Here is a 17715-nt window from a genome sequence, read left to right as displayed (position 1 = left end):
ACAGCCCCACCCCGGCTCTCAAGAAGTCCATGACCACAGGTGCTGCCCATGGCCTCGGGGCTGACCCCAGGACTCTTCCACAGCCCCCCGAGCAGGCCAGTACCCAGCCCCTGGAGGACAGGGCACCCTTGCAGCTGCTGCGGCGGGAGCTGTGCCGGGGGGAGGAGTCCTTCGTGCAGCAGTCACAGGTAGGTCCCTGGGAGCCGGGCCAGGGGAGGGCGCTCTCTGTACAGCAGTCCTCAGTGGCCGGAGGAAGAGCTAACACCGTTGGCCCTGCCTGTGCCCACACTGTGCCCCTCCCCAGAATGAGCTGCAGCAGATCCGACTGTCCTTTGAGAGGAAGAAGATGGCCATTACCGAGGTGCCTGCCCAGCTGGGGTGGAAAGGCCTCTGGGGAACCCACCTGGTGGGACACATCTTGGAGGTGACCCTGCCCCTCTTCTCCCTCCAGGTGTGGGACGGCGTGGCTGAGGTGCACATGGCTCTGAACAACCAGGCTACGGGGCTCCTGGTAGGTCCCCTGAGGGTGACCCCTGAGGCTGAGGGGAACAGGGAGTAGGAAGAGGATGCTGGGGGGCGGGGGAGCATTAAGAAGCAGGGGAATACGGCAGAGGAGTTGGGGTGAGAGGACCTGTTCTACCTCCTCTGTCCCCCAGAACCTCAAGAAGGACATCCGGGGAGTACTAGACCAGATGGAGGACATTCAGCTGGAGATTCTGGGGTGATGTGCAGGGTCAGGGGCCTGGGGGTCCTGGCTGAACTGGGAAAGGGGCACCAGGTGTCCTGACCGGGACGGGATGGCTCAACCCCGGACCCTTCCCCAGTTCCACTGAACCAGACCCAGGGGGCAGGGCAGGCTGGGGTTGGGGGTACACATGGCCCTGACGGTGCACCCCTCCCCCCATCCAGGGAGCGGGCCCAGTGCCGCTCCCAGGCCAGGAAGGAGCAGCAGATGGCATGCGTAGCGGTAAGCCCCCCTGCCCACACCCCAGTCTCACCCTGGAGGCCCCTCTTATGGGAGGGGATGTGGGCTTCAGTGAAGGAGGCCCCAGGGCGGGAGCCCCAGCAGGAGCCAGGTGACCAATTATCCCTGAGAGGTGGCTGCAGGTGCCTGTCCTGGGTAAGAACTCGCAGCACAGGGAAACCACCCTCCCCCGCCCCCAGCCCAGCCCCTGCTCCCCATCATGGGGTCAGGCTCTGACCCAGCCCCTCCCCTGCAGAAGGCAAGGCCGCAGCAGCTGGGATGTTCGGAGGGCCTCAAAGGCCAGCTCTGGTAGGTGGCTGCGTGAGTGCACGGCCGAGCCCAGTCCCTGGGGACCATCCCCGAGGGCACCCCCGCCCCCTGACCGCCGCCGCCCGCAGGCTGCTGGCCCTGAGGCTGCTGCTGGGCGCCCTACTGGCCTGCACCGCTGCCTACGTGTACGTGGTGGACCCCACGCCTTTCGAGGGGCTGGTGCCTCCCCTGCTGAGCCGCGCCGCTGTCTGGAAGCTCCGGGCCCTGCTGGGCCCATTCCTGCGCCTGGAGGTGGACGACTTCCTGCCCTTCTAGGCCGGAGGCCCAGTGGCCCCAGCGAGAAGGAGGCCAGGCGGCCGGCGTGGCCCCAGGTGCCCAGCGGCCGCACTGGCCCCTGCCCACGGCACTGCCGCACACCGTCCCTGCCAGGAGCTGCGGAGAAGGGTGGAGGCGGGGTCTGTCCTGAGGGCTGGGCCTGCTGCTGGACATATAGTCGTGACACACACACGGTGCGTGTGAGCTTGTTTCCATGGAAACGGGGTGGGTGGCGCAGGCAGGGGGTTTTGCCGCCTTCTGAGGCCAGTCTCACACCAAGGTTTCCTCAGGGAGGGGCCTCTCCCTTAGGGCCTATATGCCCCATCCACCTGCTGGCCAGGCAGCCCCTCCGAGGGAAGCCCCCAGCCCACCCTGGACCACCAAGGAAGGCTCTGAGCAGAGGGTGTCACAGGACAGTCTCCACTGAAATTGAGGACCAGGGGTCCTCGGGCCTCATCCCTGGGGCCAGGCCCGATCAGCAGACCTCAGGGATCAGGTTCTCGGCCCTGAATCTGCTGACCCACCAACTTGGCACCCCTTGCATAACCCTCCAGCCCCATCTGGCCTACCACACCACCCTCTCCACACTCAACCGGCCACCACTCCCCACCACCTCCCACTCCTGTCCCCTCCCCAACCCAGGATCCCTGTCCAGTCCAGCCTCCTGGCATTGCCCCAAGGCTCGGAGGACAGGGGGACCACGTTGGTGGACAGAGCTGTGGAGGTAAACACCAAAAATTTTATTTAGGGCATTAAATTGGGGTGGGGGAAATACCTTTGAGAACAATAGAGAATAGCTCTGTGGCTCGCTCATCCCCAAGTGGGAGAATTAGAGGCACCGCCCAGGCAGGAAAAGGGCCAGCCCAGAGTCCCGCCCTGCCCCCGGGGGCGTCCAGGCCCGTGCTGGCTGGCAGGGACTGCAGGACATGGGGTAGTGGGGGCCCTCTGAGCTCCCCCAGGTGCCGCATCTCGGAGTAAAAGAGTGAAGATGGCTGGGCAGGGCTGGGCAGAGCGGTCACCAGGAACACACTGGCCTGGCAGGGTCTCCTCCCCGCCCTGGCAGGGCCCGGATGGCTCACCAGGCCAGCGGCTCCAAGAGGTTAAGGCATCTGTTCATGTGCTGGGTGTGGGGAGGAGGGAGTGCAGCGACCTGCAGGGGCAACCTGAGACCCCCACCCCAGCCCAACCCGCAGAGGCCTGGGCTCCCTGGGGAGGAAGTGGCGTCTAAAGTGCTAGGTCAGGCAGGGGAGGGCAGTGTGCTGGTCCCAGCAGCTCCGGGGCCCCTGCCTGGGGAGTGGAACCCCATGCAGCAGGTGGGGACTTCCTGAGGTGGGTGGGCACAGGGTCACAAGCCCCAGCGGGCTGGGAGTCAGTCAAGGTGCGGCTGGTAGAGAGAGGACCCCCAGCCCCCGGCCCAGGGTCTGTGGCTGCCTGGCTTCCTGGGCTGTCCTCTCGGCCCCAGAACTGCCTACTTGGTGTCCCGCTCAGGCCCCGAGAGACTGGGGAAAAGGCTGGAGGCAGCTGAGTGCAGGCGGCACATAGTCCCTCGGGGGGGGTACCCCAGCGGCCGGGCTCCAGGGGGCCCGCAGCGGCGGGCGGTCCTCAGGGAGGCCAAGGTGGCATAGGTGCAGGCCGGGGGGCACCCTGGGCTGGCCACGCCGGCCCCATCCACGGCTGCAGGTGCCGATCCGCCCCCTGGGGGCCGCAGCGTCCCATGAGAGAGAAGCAGAAAGGTGGAGGTCAGCATGGGGCAGAGCAGCCCAGGGCAGGGTCCGAGGCCCAGCTAGCCTCCTGCGTTGGGCCAGCCCCCGCCCCAGATCCTCCCAGTCTTTGCCCTGGCTGTCTCAGCCCTAAAGAGCCATGGATTCCCAGTGCCCCCACCCCCAACATCCGGCAGCAGGGGGTTGGGGGGGGTAGGGGAGGCTCAGGTGGCCAAGAGGGTGAGTTCCAGTGAGTGTAGCTGCAGGAGGTGGCAATGGCCCCCACAGGGCCCTCCGCTGATGGGTGGTCCCCTAGGCACCCCCTACTCTATCTCCCCCAAAAGCTCTTGGGTTCCCAGGGGGTTCCCAGGGGGTCTTGGGGCGGCTGCAACCCCAACCTTTCTTCAAATGCGCTGTTAACCACCAGGGATGCCGCAGACCCACGGGAGCCTCATGCTTGTCAGCCAAAGACCCATCGGCCAGCCCCCACCTCCCAAGCTTCCAACTCCGCTTAAGTCAGTGAAAAAAACCCACGAAGAATGCCCGTATGCCTGGCCAACGCCTGTCCCAGAGCCTGACCCACTCTGCTCCCCACCCCCGGAGCCCCTGCATTGCAGCAACAGCCCTGGCCTTGCTCAAGGAAAGGAGCGAAATGACTCTTTTTCTTTTTTTAATAAAATTATAGATATATAGATGTAGATATAAAAACATAAAACAGACACAATGCAAGCGGACGCTGCCGTGTGCTTACTCTCGGGTCCCTGGCACCAGGCGGAACTCTGACCCCCGCCCCCGTGGGCTTCCCACGAGGGCGCCGAGGCTCCCGTGGGGCCTGGACTTGGCATGTCTTGGGGAAGGGAATCTCCAGTTTGGCAGGGGAGAGGACTCCTGGTCTCATGGGCCCCCTGTGGCAGCGTCCAGCCCGTGCCTGCTCCCACCTGCACCCCCCCCCAGTCGCCTCCCACAAGAGCATAAAGCAGAGGTTAAGGCTTCAATGAAAGCGAGTTTCCCGGCAGTGGGGGCAGCGGGGGCCCGAGCGTTAACACATGGGACGTGGCATGGCAGCTCAGCGCACAGACAATGGGGACGCACCCACCAGCTGGGTGAGACAGGACACACGGAGCCAGGACCCCACCCACAGCTGGCTGTCTCTCTGTGCCTCGTCCACCTGTCCCTCAGAACCCAGAGCCATCCCCAAGCTGGATGCCTGTAGGCTGGGGCTTGACTGCAAGCTTCCAGCGGGTCCCTGAAAGGCAACAAGTTAGGAGCAGCTGGGTGGTGGGGCCCCGGTCCAGAGCGGCCAGGGACCCAGGACTCTGTCCATCTCTGGGCCAAGGTGACCTTTCTGTGAGGGGAGTAGGTAGGGACTGGCCTGGGGACAGCCTCAGGGGCACGAGGGCAGCAGGTGTAGATATGACCCACACCCCCTGGCCGTCCCCGCCTGTGGGAGCCGGGGCACCGACACACGGATCCCGCAGCCTGGCGGCCCCTGGTCCCACTGAGCCCTGTCAAGCAGATGGGCAGATGGACAGGCGGAGGAAGAGGGGTAGGCTTGTTGGAGGCGTGGTCTCTTCCGCTGACGTGTCCACACCAGGCCTGGGCCTCCTGGTCTCCCGGAGCAGAGCAGTCGGGAGGGGAGGGCAGCCGCTGGGGGTCCTGGTCCCCGGGGCTCCACGGCGGATGGCAGTCAGTCCTCACACTGAGATCTCGTACGTGGTCCCACCCACGCCGGACACCTTCTTAACGAGCGTGTGCCGGGCAGGGCTGGCGGAGGGCCCCGGGGGGCCAGCGGCAGGCCCCAGGCGGGCCAGGCCAGGGGACTGCCCGTTAAGCTTACTTGGGGGGGTCTTCAGCTGAGGGTGGTCCCTGCATCAAAACAAGCACATACACGCACACACACAGTGAACACGGGACCACGGCATGACAGAGGCCAGCAGAGGCAACGGGACAGATGATGCAGACGCAGACAAAGCCCGGGGTGGCCCCTGCCTCTGAGCTCAGGAGGGCCCACCCAGAGGATGGGTGGGGGTGCACAGCCTGCAGAGGGGGACCATGTTGCCACAGGACAGACAGATGTCAGAATGGCCATCAGCCCCCTCCCAGGTCTCTCGGTCCCTCCCACTGGCACCGATCCCAGAGCACAGGGAGGCCAGATGGACACTGGCCAAGCCCCCAGGCCCTGCACTGTCCCAATGCCCCAAGCTGAGGAGCCCAGGGGTGACTCTGGCTCCTTCCCTGCTCCCTCTTAGGAAAACGAGAGGCTGTCTTCCTGCCCTCCAGCCTGCCCAGTACTGACCAACAGCATTTCTGACATCACTGCCCAAACACTCACGAGGATGGGCGCCCCTCCCTCCTGTGGCTGCCATCACACCTCACTGTCTAGCTGCCACCCACTAGGCCAGTTCCAGTCACAGCAGGGGCCTCCTCACTGAGTCCGTGCTCAAGGTGGCAGAGGAGACGCCCTGACAGCCACACACCCCAGGCGCTCAGCTCATATACTTGGGCTCATATACCTGTGAAGCAGCCATCCCTGCTTCCTATTACCCACCTGCCAGGAGCCTGGAACCAGCCTGCCCTTCTGGGCCTATTTCCCCATCTCTGAGCAAGGAAGCCCTTACTTCCTGGGGCTATGAGCTCCCAGGCCAGCATGTCCTGCTGCAGGATGATGTCCCCCAGACTCAGCTTCCTCAACCCACACCATCTCCAGGGGAAGAAACCCTGGGGTCCCCCTGCCACTTAGTTGCACCAGCTGCAGGAGAATGTGCAGCCTTGGGGCTCAAGGTGCAAATCCTCCTCGCCCGCTATCCTTGGATGTGTCAGGGCATCCTTAGAGCTGGGCAACCCTCACACAGTCTGGCCGGGAGCCTCCAGAGGACGAGCACCCCCACTGCCCCCAGAGGCAGCCACTGGCTTCCCAGATAGCCCCCGCATGCTCAGCTAAGAGGTCCCACAGGCAGTCAGAAACCTGGCCTGTGCCGGGAAGCCCCCGGCCCCCAGCACCCACCTCTGCACGGCCAGCGAGGGTGGCGACTCCGGGAGGTCCGTGTGGATGAAGGCGACAGCTTTGGGGCCTGCATAGGAGGGTGAGCGGGGCGTGCTGGGTGGGGAGGGTGGGCCCTGGCGCACCGGAGACCTGTGTGAGCCACTGCCAGGCCGAGGCCCGGGGGCGTTGTTGTTGGCCAGGTCGGCCTGCAGGGAGGAGGAGGAGGTCCGCGGGGCCCGGCTCACGGCGCTGGACAGTGAGGACAGCGAAGTCTGCAGCGCAGGGTTGCGGGCACCACCGAAGCCGGGCCCCGCAACTAGGTCATCTCTGGAGCCGTAGCGCAGGGCCGGGCCACGGGGGCCCTCAGACAGCACGCTGGCCTGCTGCAGGCTGTAGGAGCTGGGCGCGTCATAGACGCCCGAGTCGCCGAAGAGCGAGTCTGCCTGGGAGCGCAGCAGCCGTTCCCGCTCTTCCCTGTCCTTGCGCTCCTGGATGGAGGCCATGATGGTCCGGGACAGGTTATCGTAGCGCACAGGTGAGGGCTCCCGCGGCCGGGGGCCCAGCACCGGGCTGAAGCTACGGGGCGGGGGCCGCGGCGGGTCACCCACCGCCCCCGGGTGCAAGTAGGGCGAGCGATAGCTGGCCACGCCGGCCGAGGGGTGGGCTGGGCACATGTGGCCGCTGGGCGAGCCGGGGTTGAGCAGACTGTCGTAGGACAGGCTGCCATTGCGGTTGGGCAGCGCATGGGGGGCGAAGATGCTGCGGTGGGGCGTCGGGGGCCCGCCCTCAGAGCGCAGAGGCTGCAGGGCCACGTGGTCCCCAGCCCTCCGGCTGGCCGCCTTGAGGCTCAGGGAGCGCAAGGCACCCGAAAAGGTGTCAGCAGTGCTGAGTGGCGGGGACGGGGGGTAGGCGGCGTGCAGGCCTCCGGACGTGTAGTCAGGAAGGTCCAGGCTGGGCTCTGACACAAAGTCCAGGCTGTGGATGCTGTCCTCTCCCAGCGTCAGGGAGTCGGGGCCAGGGACCTGTGGGGAGAGAGGGCACACATCTACCAAGGCCCAGCCACCAGGTGCTCTGTGCCCCACCCCTAGAGGCTACAATCTCAGTGACAAGCGTAACCGACAAGTTGTTCCTGGAAGGTCTCCATCCCCTAACCACCTCTTCCTTGCCCACCACAGAAGAAAGTGGGGACAGGGGAGAAAAGAGCACCCAAACGGTGCCTCCCCAGGGAAGGCTAGGCACCCTTCTCCTGCTCCTACTTCTCCACAGAAGAGGAGGCGGCTGTGGGCACAGCCTCGGGAGCTGGGCCTTGAGGAGATAAAATAACCACATAGAGGCCCAGAGCCCTCTCCCAGGCACGTCACAGCTGAGGACTGGAGTCATGGCCACGTAAGACCAGAGCTGGGTACTGCGTCTACCCAGGGCAGGCCCCTCAGAGCCCACACGGGGCAGGGCCTCCTGGGGGACAGCCATAGCAACAGCGAGGAGGGGCCTCTCTGAGTCTCTGTGAACCAAAGCAGGCGGGCACGGGCTTGGGCCGGGGATGAGAGCCTACAGAACCTCAAAACCCAGAGGGGATTTTGACAAATGTGCCCTCAGGGTACTCAGGCCAGAATCCTTGTGGGACCCAGGACAATCCCATCAAGATGAGGTAGGCAAGGGCACCTAAAGCCCCCCATTCCCAAGAAGGGCTGATGGACACCCATCCTGGGACAAGGACCATGGCATGCTGGCCAAGGAGGCCCAGATTCCCTGCCTAGCCCAGAGATGCTGATGCTGGCTCGAGCAGGGCATCAGTCCTGCGGGGAGGCAACCAACTGGTCCAGGCATACTGGCCCAGTCACAGGCTCGCCTCTTAGATGGCCACGAAAGAGGGTGGGCAGCCTGGGAATGTTCGGGGTTCTGGATCATTCCTCAGGCTGTCCAGGGTTGCCAACTGCTCCGCAAAGATCGTAGAGTACTTATACAACTCAGAAAAAAATAAATGTGCTTTCTTAAACCACTTCAAATTCTTCTGAAGCCTTCCCGTGGGCCTTACAGAGTGACTAATAGTGGAATTCCAGGCATCCTGGCACACACTGTCCCTGGGGGCAGCCGCCTACCAGGCCAGCGGGCAATGCCACCAGCCAAGGAGAAGGGGCCAGCCAGGAGGGCCTGTGCCAGCCCTTCCTTCATGCCTAGCTGGGATTCCCACAGAGTAGGTCCTGCTGGCGCCCACAAGGCTCTCTATGACCCTATGGCCCCAGGGACAGGGCCTCTTAGGGCAAGTCCTCCAGGAGTGGGACCTAGGGGCTGAGGCCTCTGGGGACAGGGTCTCCAGGAGGGGGAGAGTAGGACTTCCTGGGGTGGGGCCAGGCCTCCTCACCTGCTCACCAGGCCCGCAGAAGGGCGCCTTGGGACCCGAGGGAAAGGCAGGCCGGAACTTGTACATGGCAGGTGTCGGGGGGCTGGTCCTCTGCGCCGACAGGGCGCTCTCTGGGGAGATGGACCACGGTCAGGCTGGGGTCAGTCCATGTCCCTCCCTCTGTCTGGCCACCACCACCTCACCAGCACTGCTCGGGCGTGGGGTCTGCAGGTCACCTCCGAACGTGCCGGCCTCCGCCTTGGGGGGCAGTGGCGGCCCCAGGTCCAGCGGCTTCTCATCCAGCTGGTCCAGACTGCCCTTGGACTGGGAGGGGGCGTGGTCAGTGTTGGGTAGGGTGTGGGCCAAGGATGGGGCATAACTGGGGATTCCTCCCTGGGCCCTGGGCCCTAGACCCTTCTCCAGAATCTACCCAAGTCCTCCCCCTTCCACTTCTAGGCCCCTTCCAACAGAGCTGCTTCCTGCCTCCAAGGGTCTGCCCTTTACCCCATCCCCTACCTGACCCCAGGGCCCCCACCTTGCTGCGGCCCAGGCCAGCCTTCAGCCCGTTGTCACTAAGCTTGACCTTGAGTGGGGCAGCTCGCTCCAGGAGCTCAGGCCGAAGGAAGGGTGGCTTCAGGCGAGCAGCCAGCGGCAGCCGGGGGGGCTCCACCACGTACCTGCGCCGGGGGTGGGGGCAGAGGGGTCAATGGCCAGACCAGGGTGACCGGGCCTGAACGCTCACCAAAGGCAAGGCTGGCTGCACCTGCCAGAGGCAGAGGTCAACCGAGCTGAGGGTCCACACCTGCCCACCCCAAACCCGGCAGAGGCCCCTTGACACCCCATCCAGGCCTCACCGGGGTGCCAGAGGGCTGCACAGCACGTGCTCCACATTCCCATAGCAGCCTCGGGTGAAGGGGTTCACACCCCCGCGGAACTTGCCCGTCACCTGTGGACGTGGGACCCCTCAGCCAGCCTGGCCACCCAAGGTCCAGGACAAGGCAGACAGGGGACAGGCAGGGATGGCTGGGGTTCCTCAGGGGACAGGTTGGGCAGGGTCAGCCCAGGGTGCCCCCCACCCATTGCCCCACGATGTTTCCTGCAGGAAGCTGCCAAATTTCTGGGCCCTGAGTTACTGAGGGCTGCAGAGTCCAGAGGTGGGAGTGAGTGGGGGAGGGGCAGCACAGGTGCAGCCCCACACTCCATGCACCACCCTGGGTCTCCTCCCCCTACGGAAGCTGAGGGCTCCAGCAGCCCTTCCCTGACACCCCCCAACATGGGCCTGGTGCAGTTCTGGCCCTCTTGGCCTGTAGGGGATGCCCCTAGCCCCATCGCTGCAGGGGCCCTCCTCGGGTCAGCACCTGCTCATTGGTGGTACGCCCCCGAGTGACCAGCACCACATGGAAGCCAGTGAGGCCGATGACAGGGATGAAGAAGAGGCCAGCCACACACATGACGGCCATGCTGGCCCGTTAAGGCCAATGGCCATAGGCGAAAACACGGAGCCGGTGCCCATGAGCAAACCACTCCCACTGCCACCCAACCAGCAATGGTGACCCACCCTCTGGGGATTCCCCGGCAGTCACCCCCCCCGCCCCCACTGCCGAGGGCCAGCCAAGGATACGTGATGGTGGTGTGGGCAGCTCCCAGCCCCTCAGCGTGGTTCAGCACATAGACCAGGCCAAAGGCGACGACACCCACCATGTGTGCGCTGAGTGACAGCAGGAACAGGAAGAAGTATCGGTAATTGCGGCGCCCAATGCAGTTGTTGACCCAGGGGCAGTGGTGGTCAAAGTCCTGAGCAGGAGCAGTGAGTCAGGGCACAGGGTGGGTAGGAGAGGAGGGACATGGCATGGGGGCAGACAGGGTGGCGGGACGGTCACCTCTACGCAGTTGTCACAGACGCTGCAGTGGGAGCAGCGAGGTGGGCGGTAGAAGTGGCAGGTCGCGCACCACTTCATTCGGACCTGGATGCCCCGCACGTCCACATTCTTGTACAGCGGGGCCCGGAAGTCGTCCTCCTTATCCTCGTCCTCATCCGCTGTGAGCCAGGGCCAGAGGAGGGTGGCAGGAAAGTGACTTCCCTGCCAGGAGAGTCCTTCCCACATCTCTGCCAGCCCACCCACCAGGACCCACCCCTGAAAGGCTCTCACATGTCAGCCACTCACATTCTAGTGAAAGTGAGCAGATCACATGCCCTGGCACAGGGCCCTACCTCGGGGGAAGACGCCAGGGTCCATGAAGGTGGCCATGCTGAAGTTGGCCAGGACAAAGAGGAAGATGATGCCATTGTAGACAGGAACAGCTGGGGACACAGCTCGAGTCAACCATGGGCACCTGCGTTGGACAGCAGGGCAGAGCTCGGTCTGGGGGTGCGGCAGATGGGTGGGGATGGGGCGTGGGGATAGATGAACTAGGTAGGCATGGCCACACGTAGGCAGGCTGGGCCATCAAAGGTCACCATCAGTTCTCAACGTGGCAGTCGGGGAGGCCACTGCCGCCACATCACCGCTGGGAGACCTCTGCCCATCAGCCTGCCGCTTCTCTCCTCAACAATTGGGGCTGGGCACCTTGTGGCCCGTATGTGGGCTGCCCACATGTGGACAATGACTCCAGCAACCGTCCAGGTGCGTATTAAGAATTCAACTCGCGGTTGAAGACACTGAGGCTCAGAGAGGCCTGTGGGCCCGGGCTCCCACGTTTAGGAGCGGTGGCAGACTGGAGGCAGGAGTCCAGGATGAAAAATGAGCCCAGTCCACCTGGCTGCTAGGACAGACAGAAGCAGCCCTGGCCCTCAGGCAGACCTGTCCCCAGCCCAGCAGGGCCTCTTTGCCAGGGAAAATCTGGGACGAGCGGAGCTCCAATTCTCAGTCAGGAAATGCATGGTGGGTGGCACCCCTGTTTTTCCCTGAGGCGTGAAGTCTCAGGGTCTGGGCCACTGGGCATATCTGCATCCAGCCAGCCCTTTCTTTCTAGTTTGTCATCTTACTACCCATCTGACAATGGGGAACACCCAGAGACTCTAGAAAAGCATGATACCCCCTCGCCACTTACCATCTTTTACTACCCCCGCACCCATGGCTCAAGGCTGCGCCTTCTTCCAAGAAGCCTTCCCAGATTCCTGGCACCCTACAAGGATCTCACACACCTCCCGGATGGGTGCTCTGCCAGACGCTGTCCTCTTCTGCCCTCTAGGGACCAGACCAGAGCCCTCTCTGTGGAGATCTACCAGTCCTTGGGCACATAACCTGTGGCCCCGTGTCCCAACCCTGCAGCAGGTCTCTGAGTCCAACCACTTGGCTCCCACAAAGTTCCTCTGGCCTCAGGCTCCTGATGGCTCTTGGCTGCTTTGACAAATGGGGGGCCCCTGGCGGGCTGTTCCCCTCCCCATACCTAGCCCCTCTGTGGAACTGGAGGGCCAGGGAGATCCCCCGCCGTAGCCCTGAGTGAGAGAACAGGGCATCGTGGCCTCCAACAGGGTGAGTAGAGCCCATGGCCCTGCCCACCGCCCCAGCGCACGCCGGCCACGCTGGTGTGCCCACGCCTGCCTTGGCCAGGAGCCAGCCCCGCCACCCCAGCAACCACCTCCATGGCAGCAGAACTTCGCTATTTTTAGTGGAAAGCGAGAGGCTATTTAAAGATTCCACTTCCCACGGCAGCAGGCGCAGCGGGCCGGGAGCCGCAAGTTACCCCTTCCTTTTCTCCAGGACCTGCTGTGGAGGTGGACGTGCTCCCTGAGGACATGGGTTCCCTCTGCAGGGAGGGCCTTCCTCCACTACCCCCTGCCCGGGCAGCTCTGAGTGCCCACTAGTCAATGCCTTCCACATTCCCCAGCCCCACGAGCTAAAGCATGGCACACAGACGGTGCTCAATGTATGTAATGGTCTCTGACCCAATCCCATTCAGCAAGGTGACAGCAGGCCCCGGAGATCTGGTCTGCCTGGCAAGGTGTGGTGGGGGGCAGAAGCCAAAATGCCAGTGGGGATAGGCTCTCCAGGCAAGCAGGAGCTGTCAGCTCCGGAGAACCAGGAGGCCAGGAGAAGCGGGGGCCCCACTCAGGTGGGGCAAGCCAGCTCCCCATGGTGCCTTCTGGGAAGGGCTAGCTGTGTGATCTGCACAAAACGAAAATGCAGGCCTAGTGTTTAAAAAGAATGCCAAGGCCAGGACGGCAGAGCACTAAAGGCAAGGGTCGGCTCTCGTGCACGTGCAGGGCCCATGCCAGTGGGGCCAGCCCGCCCCCGGGGAGGAAGGAACAGAGAGGTCCTGAGGTGCTCTGGGGCTAGCAGACGTGCACACATGAGCTGCAGCAGGTGGGTGGGCATGGCCGGCACGAGGACACGGTGTGGGCTTGGCAGGGGCGAGTGGAGACATGGGGACAGTCAGAGGCTCCATCCCCGCCACCTGGGTTTTGCCGGTGGATACCAAGAGCCTGTTGCCCAGCTGCCCAGTGCAGTGAACCCCAGAATCCTCCCTTCCAGCTGTAGGGAATGGATGCCTCTGCTTACCTATTTTACAGACAAGGAGTGGGTATGGGACAGTTTGTCACATACCTAGACCTCGGGGTGAGAATACGTCTGGGCTGGGATTCAAACTCTCATGCAGGCAGGCGGGGGACTGAACCCCACGGGCAGCCCCCACACCCGCACTGGCCAGAGTCTCCCCTGGCCCAGGTGGCCAGTACTGCTTTGTCCTCCCTGAGCCTCAATGAACACCCACTCCCACCCCGGCTGTACAGGCTGGACAACTGCCCCGAACAAGATGCCTAGGGTGACACCTGGAGAGCAAGAGGGCCACATTTGGGAATCTGATACATGACAGGGCAACATCTGCACTGAAGTGTAGGTGGCCTCTGTCCACTATGGGCACCACCCCTCTGTGTGCCTGGGCCACACACAGCAGGGAGAGGGGGCTGGGGCCTTAGCTGGTGCTGGGCAGGCTTGCGGCTGGGCGCTGCAGGCCTCTGACAGGAATCTGAGCCACTGTCCCATCCACCCACCATCACCAGGTCCCAGGCCGGACTCTGACCCAGGATCGGGACTTCCTGGGCATTCCTGACCCCTCATCCTCCCTCAGGAGGCCTCTACGCCCAGGCCACGCCAGGAGGGTCCAGGCCTGGGTCAGGCCAAATGAGAACCGGCTCCCCGCCCAGAGCCAACAGGCACATGCACAGACATGTGTCCCCACGAGCAGGCAGGGACACATGCACACGCACACGTGCGATGCACACAAAGACACACAAATACACTCCAGGACACACACGTGTGAACACATGCCAGTGGATATACACATACACAGACACATGTACACACACGACCACATCCAAAAGGCACGTGGACATGAGCATACACCATGTGTTGACAAGCAAGACACATGTGCATAAATGTTTGTGAGAACAGACCTGCCCAACACACACACACGGCCACAGAGACACACCTGTGCCCTCGTTCATGTACACACACTCATATGCACATGCGAACACACACAAATGCAGAAATGCCATGCCCTTCCTCAAACCGACCCCCTGTCTACACGCTCTGTCTCCCTGCGGACCCGGCAAGCGGGAGGACGCGTGAGGACGTGCAAGCTCCGTGGGCAAGGCCTGGCAGGCAGAAGTGCTCAGGCCACCTTGAGTCTGTCCTAGGCTCCAAGAGGGGCCCCCCCCCGCCCACAGGGACAACATTCCACTCCCACCCAGGGGCTGGTGTGCTCCAGGCCAGGGCTGGCCACCCCTTGCTGGCTGCAGCCACCCTGTGGGGCCCGGAGCTGGCCTGGGTGGGGGGCTGGGCCAGCTCTGGGGCTAGAAGCCCTTCTCCCGATCCAGCCCCCGCCTCCTGAGTGTTAGGGCCACACGCCACTGCCATGGGCCCCACCCAGATTGAGGCCCCAAGTCCGCCTAGCCCGGCTGGGAGACACCACCCAGTGGGGGTGGGGGGGGTTCCACAGGGCCAGTATGCGCGCCACAGCTAAATGCGGAATGGAAAATTTTAACTCAGACGTTTTCATTTAAATCGGGTTCTTCATTAATACTGTTTGTGTTTAAGAGTGATGCACATGCACAGGGGCACCTGGGCCCAGAGGGTCTGTGGCTACTCTACCCTGGCCAGGCTAGGCAGGGCCCTCTGTCCTCCTGCACCCATCCAATCCCTGCAGGGACCTAAGAGATGAGGCAACTGAGGCTCAGGTGGCCAAAGATACTGTAGGCCACAGGCAGTGAGGCCTGGCAGGGGGCTCACGCCAAGTTTCCTTCCTTCCCGTGTGGCCCCTGCCAGGGGCTCTGTCCACCCGGGCCAGCCCCTCAACCATCCCATGCTGGGCGTTCCAGCCTGCCTGGGCCTCTGGGCATGGGGAGGGCTCAGGCCCATCCTGGGGAGAGACAGTGACATCCCAGAAGTCATCCCCCTGGTCCTGGACAGAGACAAGATGGCCCAGCCTGGCCCCAGGGATTGGTAACCCAAAAGCAGCCCTAGCTTTCTGATATTTCCAGACTCCCTGTCATTCTCCAAAGTGGCTCTGGGAGGAGGAAGGGGCTAAGGCAGAGACCTTAGCCTGGGGGCTCTTGGAAACCCACACAGCACCTGACCCAGCCTGGCACTGAGCCACAGTATGAAGGGCTTCTGGGGCCCCAAAAGGGGCAACTCATGTTTACAGAGCAGAGAGGGGGTCTGGGGCCACACAACATCCAATCCAGTTCAAGGGGTAAAAGCAGAGAAGAGAGAAGCCAGTGGGGACCCCAAGGGCAAGGTGGAGAAAACACAGGAGTGGCCTGCTCTCTCCTCCCTACATGCCTAAGTCTGCAGCAGGCCTGGACCCAGAGAAAGGGTAAAAGTGTAGGTGCTAGGGTGACCAGAGGCCTATCCCAAGGAGGCAACCACTGGGACCCCTGCTTGCCTGGAATTCGGCACACTGTGAGTGGTGTCAGTAGTCCTGGTTTGCCCCGCAGAACCCCTTTTCAGGAACCCAGTTGCTTTGGAGGACCCCGGTGGAGCGAGGGTTAGGGTAGGCCAGGATCCCCAGTGGCCTTTTGGCCCAGGGATTGTGGCCTCAGTGGCTGAGGGGAGCCCTGTCCTAAGGGTAATCAAGGCTCCATTGGCTAGAGGATGCCTGCACCTGGCCCCCAGCCGGTGCTGCAGAGGTACATGCCACCTTCTCTCAGGTACAGTGGGTCACACACAAGGCAGGACACAGGGAAAGGCCTGCAGTGCCCTGAGCGAACCCTGCCCCTTTCTTGGCTGGTGTCCCTGAACCCAGAACCCCAGCTCTGAGGAGGAAGAAAGAACTTGGCAGGGTACAGGAGCATCAGTGCCCACATCTTGAGATGTTTCAAGTTCATAGGACAGCCGTGTAAGGGCCTTGTGAAATCACAGCCAAGGACTTATGACAAGCACACTACCTCGGGACTCAGGTGAGCCTAAGAGGAGAGGAGAGGAAACAGGCAGGCTCTCTGGAGCAGGGTTGGTTTCAGTTTCTTGAAAGATCTATTTCCCTGCATTTCACAAGTTCTTGAAAGAGAACACATATTACTTTTAATGTCAGGGAGGAAAACACTGAATTACACTTCGGGAGTGAGAAACAGGACCAGCAAGTGGAGGTCAGGCTACCACGAAGCACACCTGAGGCCAGGTGTGGGGGACCCCAGGGCCAGGACTAGGCCAGGTCCCACCTCTCCAGAAGACCCTATACTCACTGCCCACCTGCCCCTCTCCTCTCTGCCCCACAGCCAACAGCATCTGAGTAACAAGAACATGCCTGCTTGCCAAAGCCAGGAATAAGCCCATCCACACAGGCCTTTTTTAAACCCGCTTTTGGCAGCCTGTGCGCCCACCCAGCCCCGCCCTCCAGGTAGGGAGCTCTTGAGCCTCCATGGGTACCCAATGCAGGCTCGCTGTCCTCATAGCTGCTACCCTCACTCTCGCTAAGGCAAAGCAAGGGTCCCAAGCCAGCTCTTGCTCCCCTCAACCCCAGGCTCATTCACCCTCGGGCTGACCTGCCTCGGAACCGAGGCCCCCATGGACTACAGCCATTGGTGACACCTCAGTTTCCCGGGAAGGCTTGAGCAGTCATTACTATAGTCACCTGGGCTGTTTCTCAGCATGGGACTTGGGGAAGTGGGTGGTCCTAGATCTGCATGGCTGGAGCCTGGAACTCCCACCCCTCCTTGTACCTGAGGGAGCCCTGTTGGCGGTGGGGGGGGGGGGTGCCCCACAGCCATGGTGTTGTCAGCAGGCTTATGTGTGAGCCAGCCTGTCTCAGATGAAGTTCTGAGGCCCTGCCTGCCTTCTGCCTCAAGGGTCCCAGTGCCCAACATGGCCGGTGTCCCTGGGTGTGGCCTGGCCTGGGCCCTGCAGCTACGACCCCAAGCCTCCCTGAGAAGGTCAAGGGAGGGTGGAGGGCACTGCCAGGCCAGCATCAAGGGTGGCTTTGGGACAGGCACGTGGTAGCCTGGCCAGGCCACACCTACGCGGGAACAACTTGGCTCTGGCCCTGGACTGGACAACCAGGAGTGGACCCAAGAGCCACCCACAGCTCCTTGTTGGAGGGGCTGGTGGCTCTCAGCAGCCTATATCCCCCCCTCATGCAGCCTGTGGGGAGGGGAGGGCTGCAGCCACACCCTGGGCAGCCACTGCACACACTCCCCTGTTTGGGCCCAGCAACTGACACCCAGGGCCTGGCACAATCATGAGGTGCCAGCCAGGCACTCGTGTCCCCACACAGAACTCACCTGTCCCTGGTGCCCCTGTATAGGCACACTCACTGTTTCTGCCTCAGCCCAGGTCGGGGTGGGGAGCTCACATCCCACAGCCCAGCCCTGGTGCCAGCCCTGTCGTGCTCAGCCCTCCTGGCCCCTGTCCCCCTGCCCTGCCCAGCCCACGGGCCTTGTCCCCCCAGGCCTGCCAAGCTGCATCCCCCGCTGTACCGGCCCCTGCCCCTTTTGGCCCGTCTGTGGCCGCCTGTGCACCCCTCCGGTGACGCGGGGGACTCACGTGAACACGAAGAACAGGGTGCTGGAGCCGACCAGCAGCGCGGCGGCCGTGGCCACCGGGATGTACTTGGCGGGTTTGAGGCGCGTCCCGGGGCTGCGGGGCATCCTGGGCCCGGGGCGGGGAGGACTGACGTGAACACAAAGAACAGGGTGCTGGAGCCGACC

General features: G+C 63.2%; 2 protein-coding genes across 5 annotated transcripts; one reads left to right on the top strand and one right to left on the bottom strand.

Moving 5' to 3' along the window:
• Positions 1-346: 346 nt before the first annotated feature.
• LOC111142385 (coiled-coil domain containing 188) lies at positions 347-1549 on the top strand. The gene is made up of 6 exons (XM_022495416.1): positions 347-361; positions 452-511; positions 657-721; positions 910-967; positions 1221-1273; positions 1363-1549. The coding sequence occupies exons 1-6, from the start codon at positions 347-349 to the stop codon at positions 1547-1549; spliced, it is 438 nt and encodes a 145-aa protein (XP_022351124.1).
• Positions 1550-2272: 723 nt separating this feature from the next.
• Positions 2273-17659, bottom strand: LOC111142382 (zinc finger DHHC-type containing 8). 4 transcript variants are annotated; one of them, XM_022495406.1, is made up of 11 exons: positions 17552-17659; positions 10786-10907; positions 10454-10611; positions 10195-10367; positions 9932-10034; positions 9428-9519; positions 9109-9250; positions 8810-8897; positions 8595-8704; positions 6254-7254; positions 2273-3244 (listed from the first exon to the last, which is right to left on the bottom strand). In XM_022495406.1, the coding sequence occupies exons 1-11, from the start codon at positions 17653-17655 to the stop codon at positions 3034-3036; spliced, it is 2304 nt and encodes a 767-aa protein (XP_022351114.1). In that variant the 5' UTR covers positions 17656-17659; the 3' UTR covers positions 2273-3033. The 4 variants fall into 4 exon arrangements, with proteins under 4 accessions (XP_022351114.1, XP_022351116.1, XP_022351117.1 ...); XM_022495407.1 differs by lacking the exon at positions 2273-3244 and adding an exon at positions 3903-5115 and having other exon boundaries at positions 8777-8897; XM_022495408.1 differs by lacking the exon at positions 9932-10034 and having other exon boundaries at positions 8777-8897; positions 10272-10367.
• Between the last annotated feature and the right edge of the window lie 56 nt (positions 17660-17715).

Source organism: Enhydra lutris, unplaced genomic scaffold, assembly GCF_002288905.1.
Source record: "Enhydra lutris kenyoni isolate GAN:26980312 unplaced genomic scaffold, ASM228890v2 scaffoldscaffold8, whole genome shotgun sequence".
NCBI lineage: Eukaryota > Metazoa > Chordata > Mammalia > Carnivora > Mustelidae > Enhydra > Enhydra lutris.
This window is presented reverse-complemented; position numbering and strand designations above follow the sequence as displayed.

Excerpts from the sequence above, each read along its gene's own strand:
- LOC111142385 (XM_022495416.1), top strand. Across the intron at positions 512-656 it reads ACCAGGCTACGGGGCTCCTG|AACCTCAAGAAGGACATCCG; the intron begins GTAGGTCCCCTG and ends TCTGTCCCCCAG. Across the intron at positions 722-909 it reads ATTCAGCTGGAGATTCTGGG|GGAGCGGGCCCAGTGCCGCT; the intron begins GTGATGTGCAGG and ends CCCCCCATCCAG.
- LOC111142382 (XM_022495406.1), bottom strand. The coding sequence starts at position 17,655 with ATGCCCCGCAGCCCCGGGACGCGCCTCAAACCCGCCAAGTACATCCCG. Across the intron at positions 10,908-17,551 it reads ACCCTGTTCTTCGTGTTCAC|GTGCCCATGGTTGACTCGAG; the intron begins GTGAGTCCCCCG and ends TGTCCAACGCAG. Across the intron at positions 9,520-9,931 it reads GGCGTACCACCAATGAGCAG|GTGACGGGCAAGTTCCGCGG; the intron begins GTGCTGACCCGA and ends CCACGTCCACAG.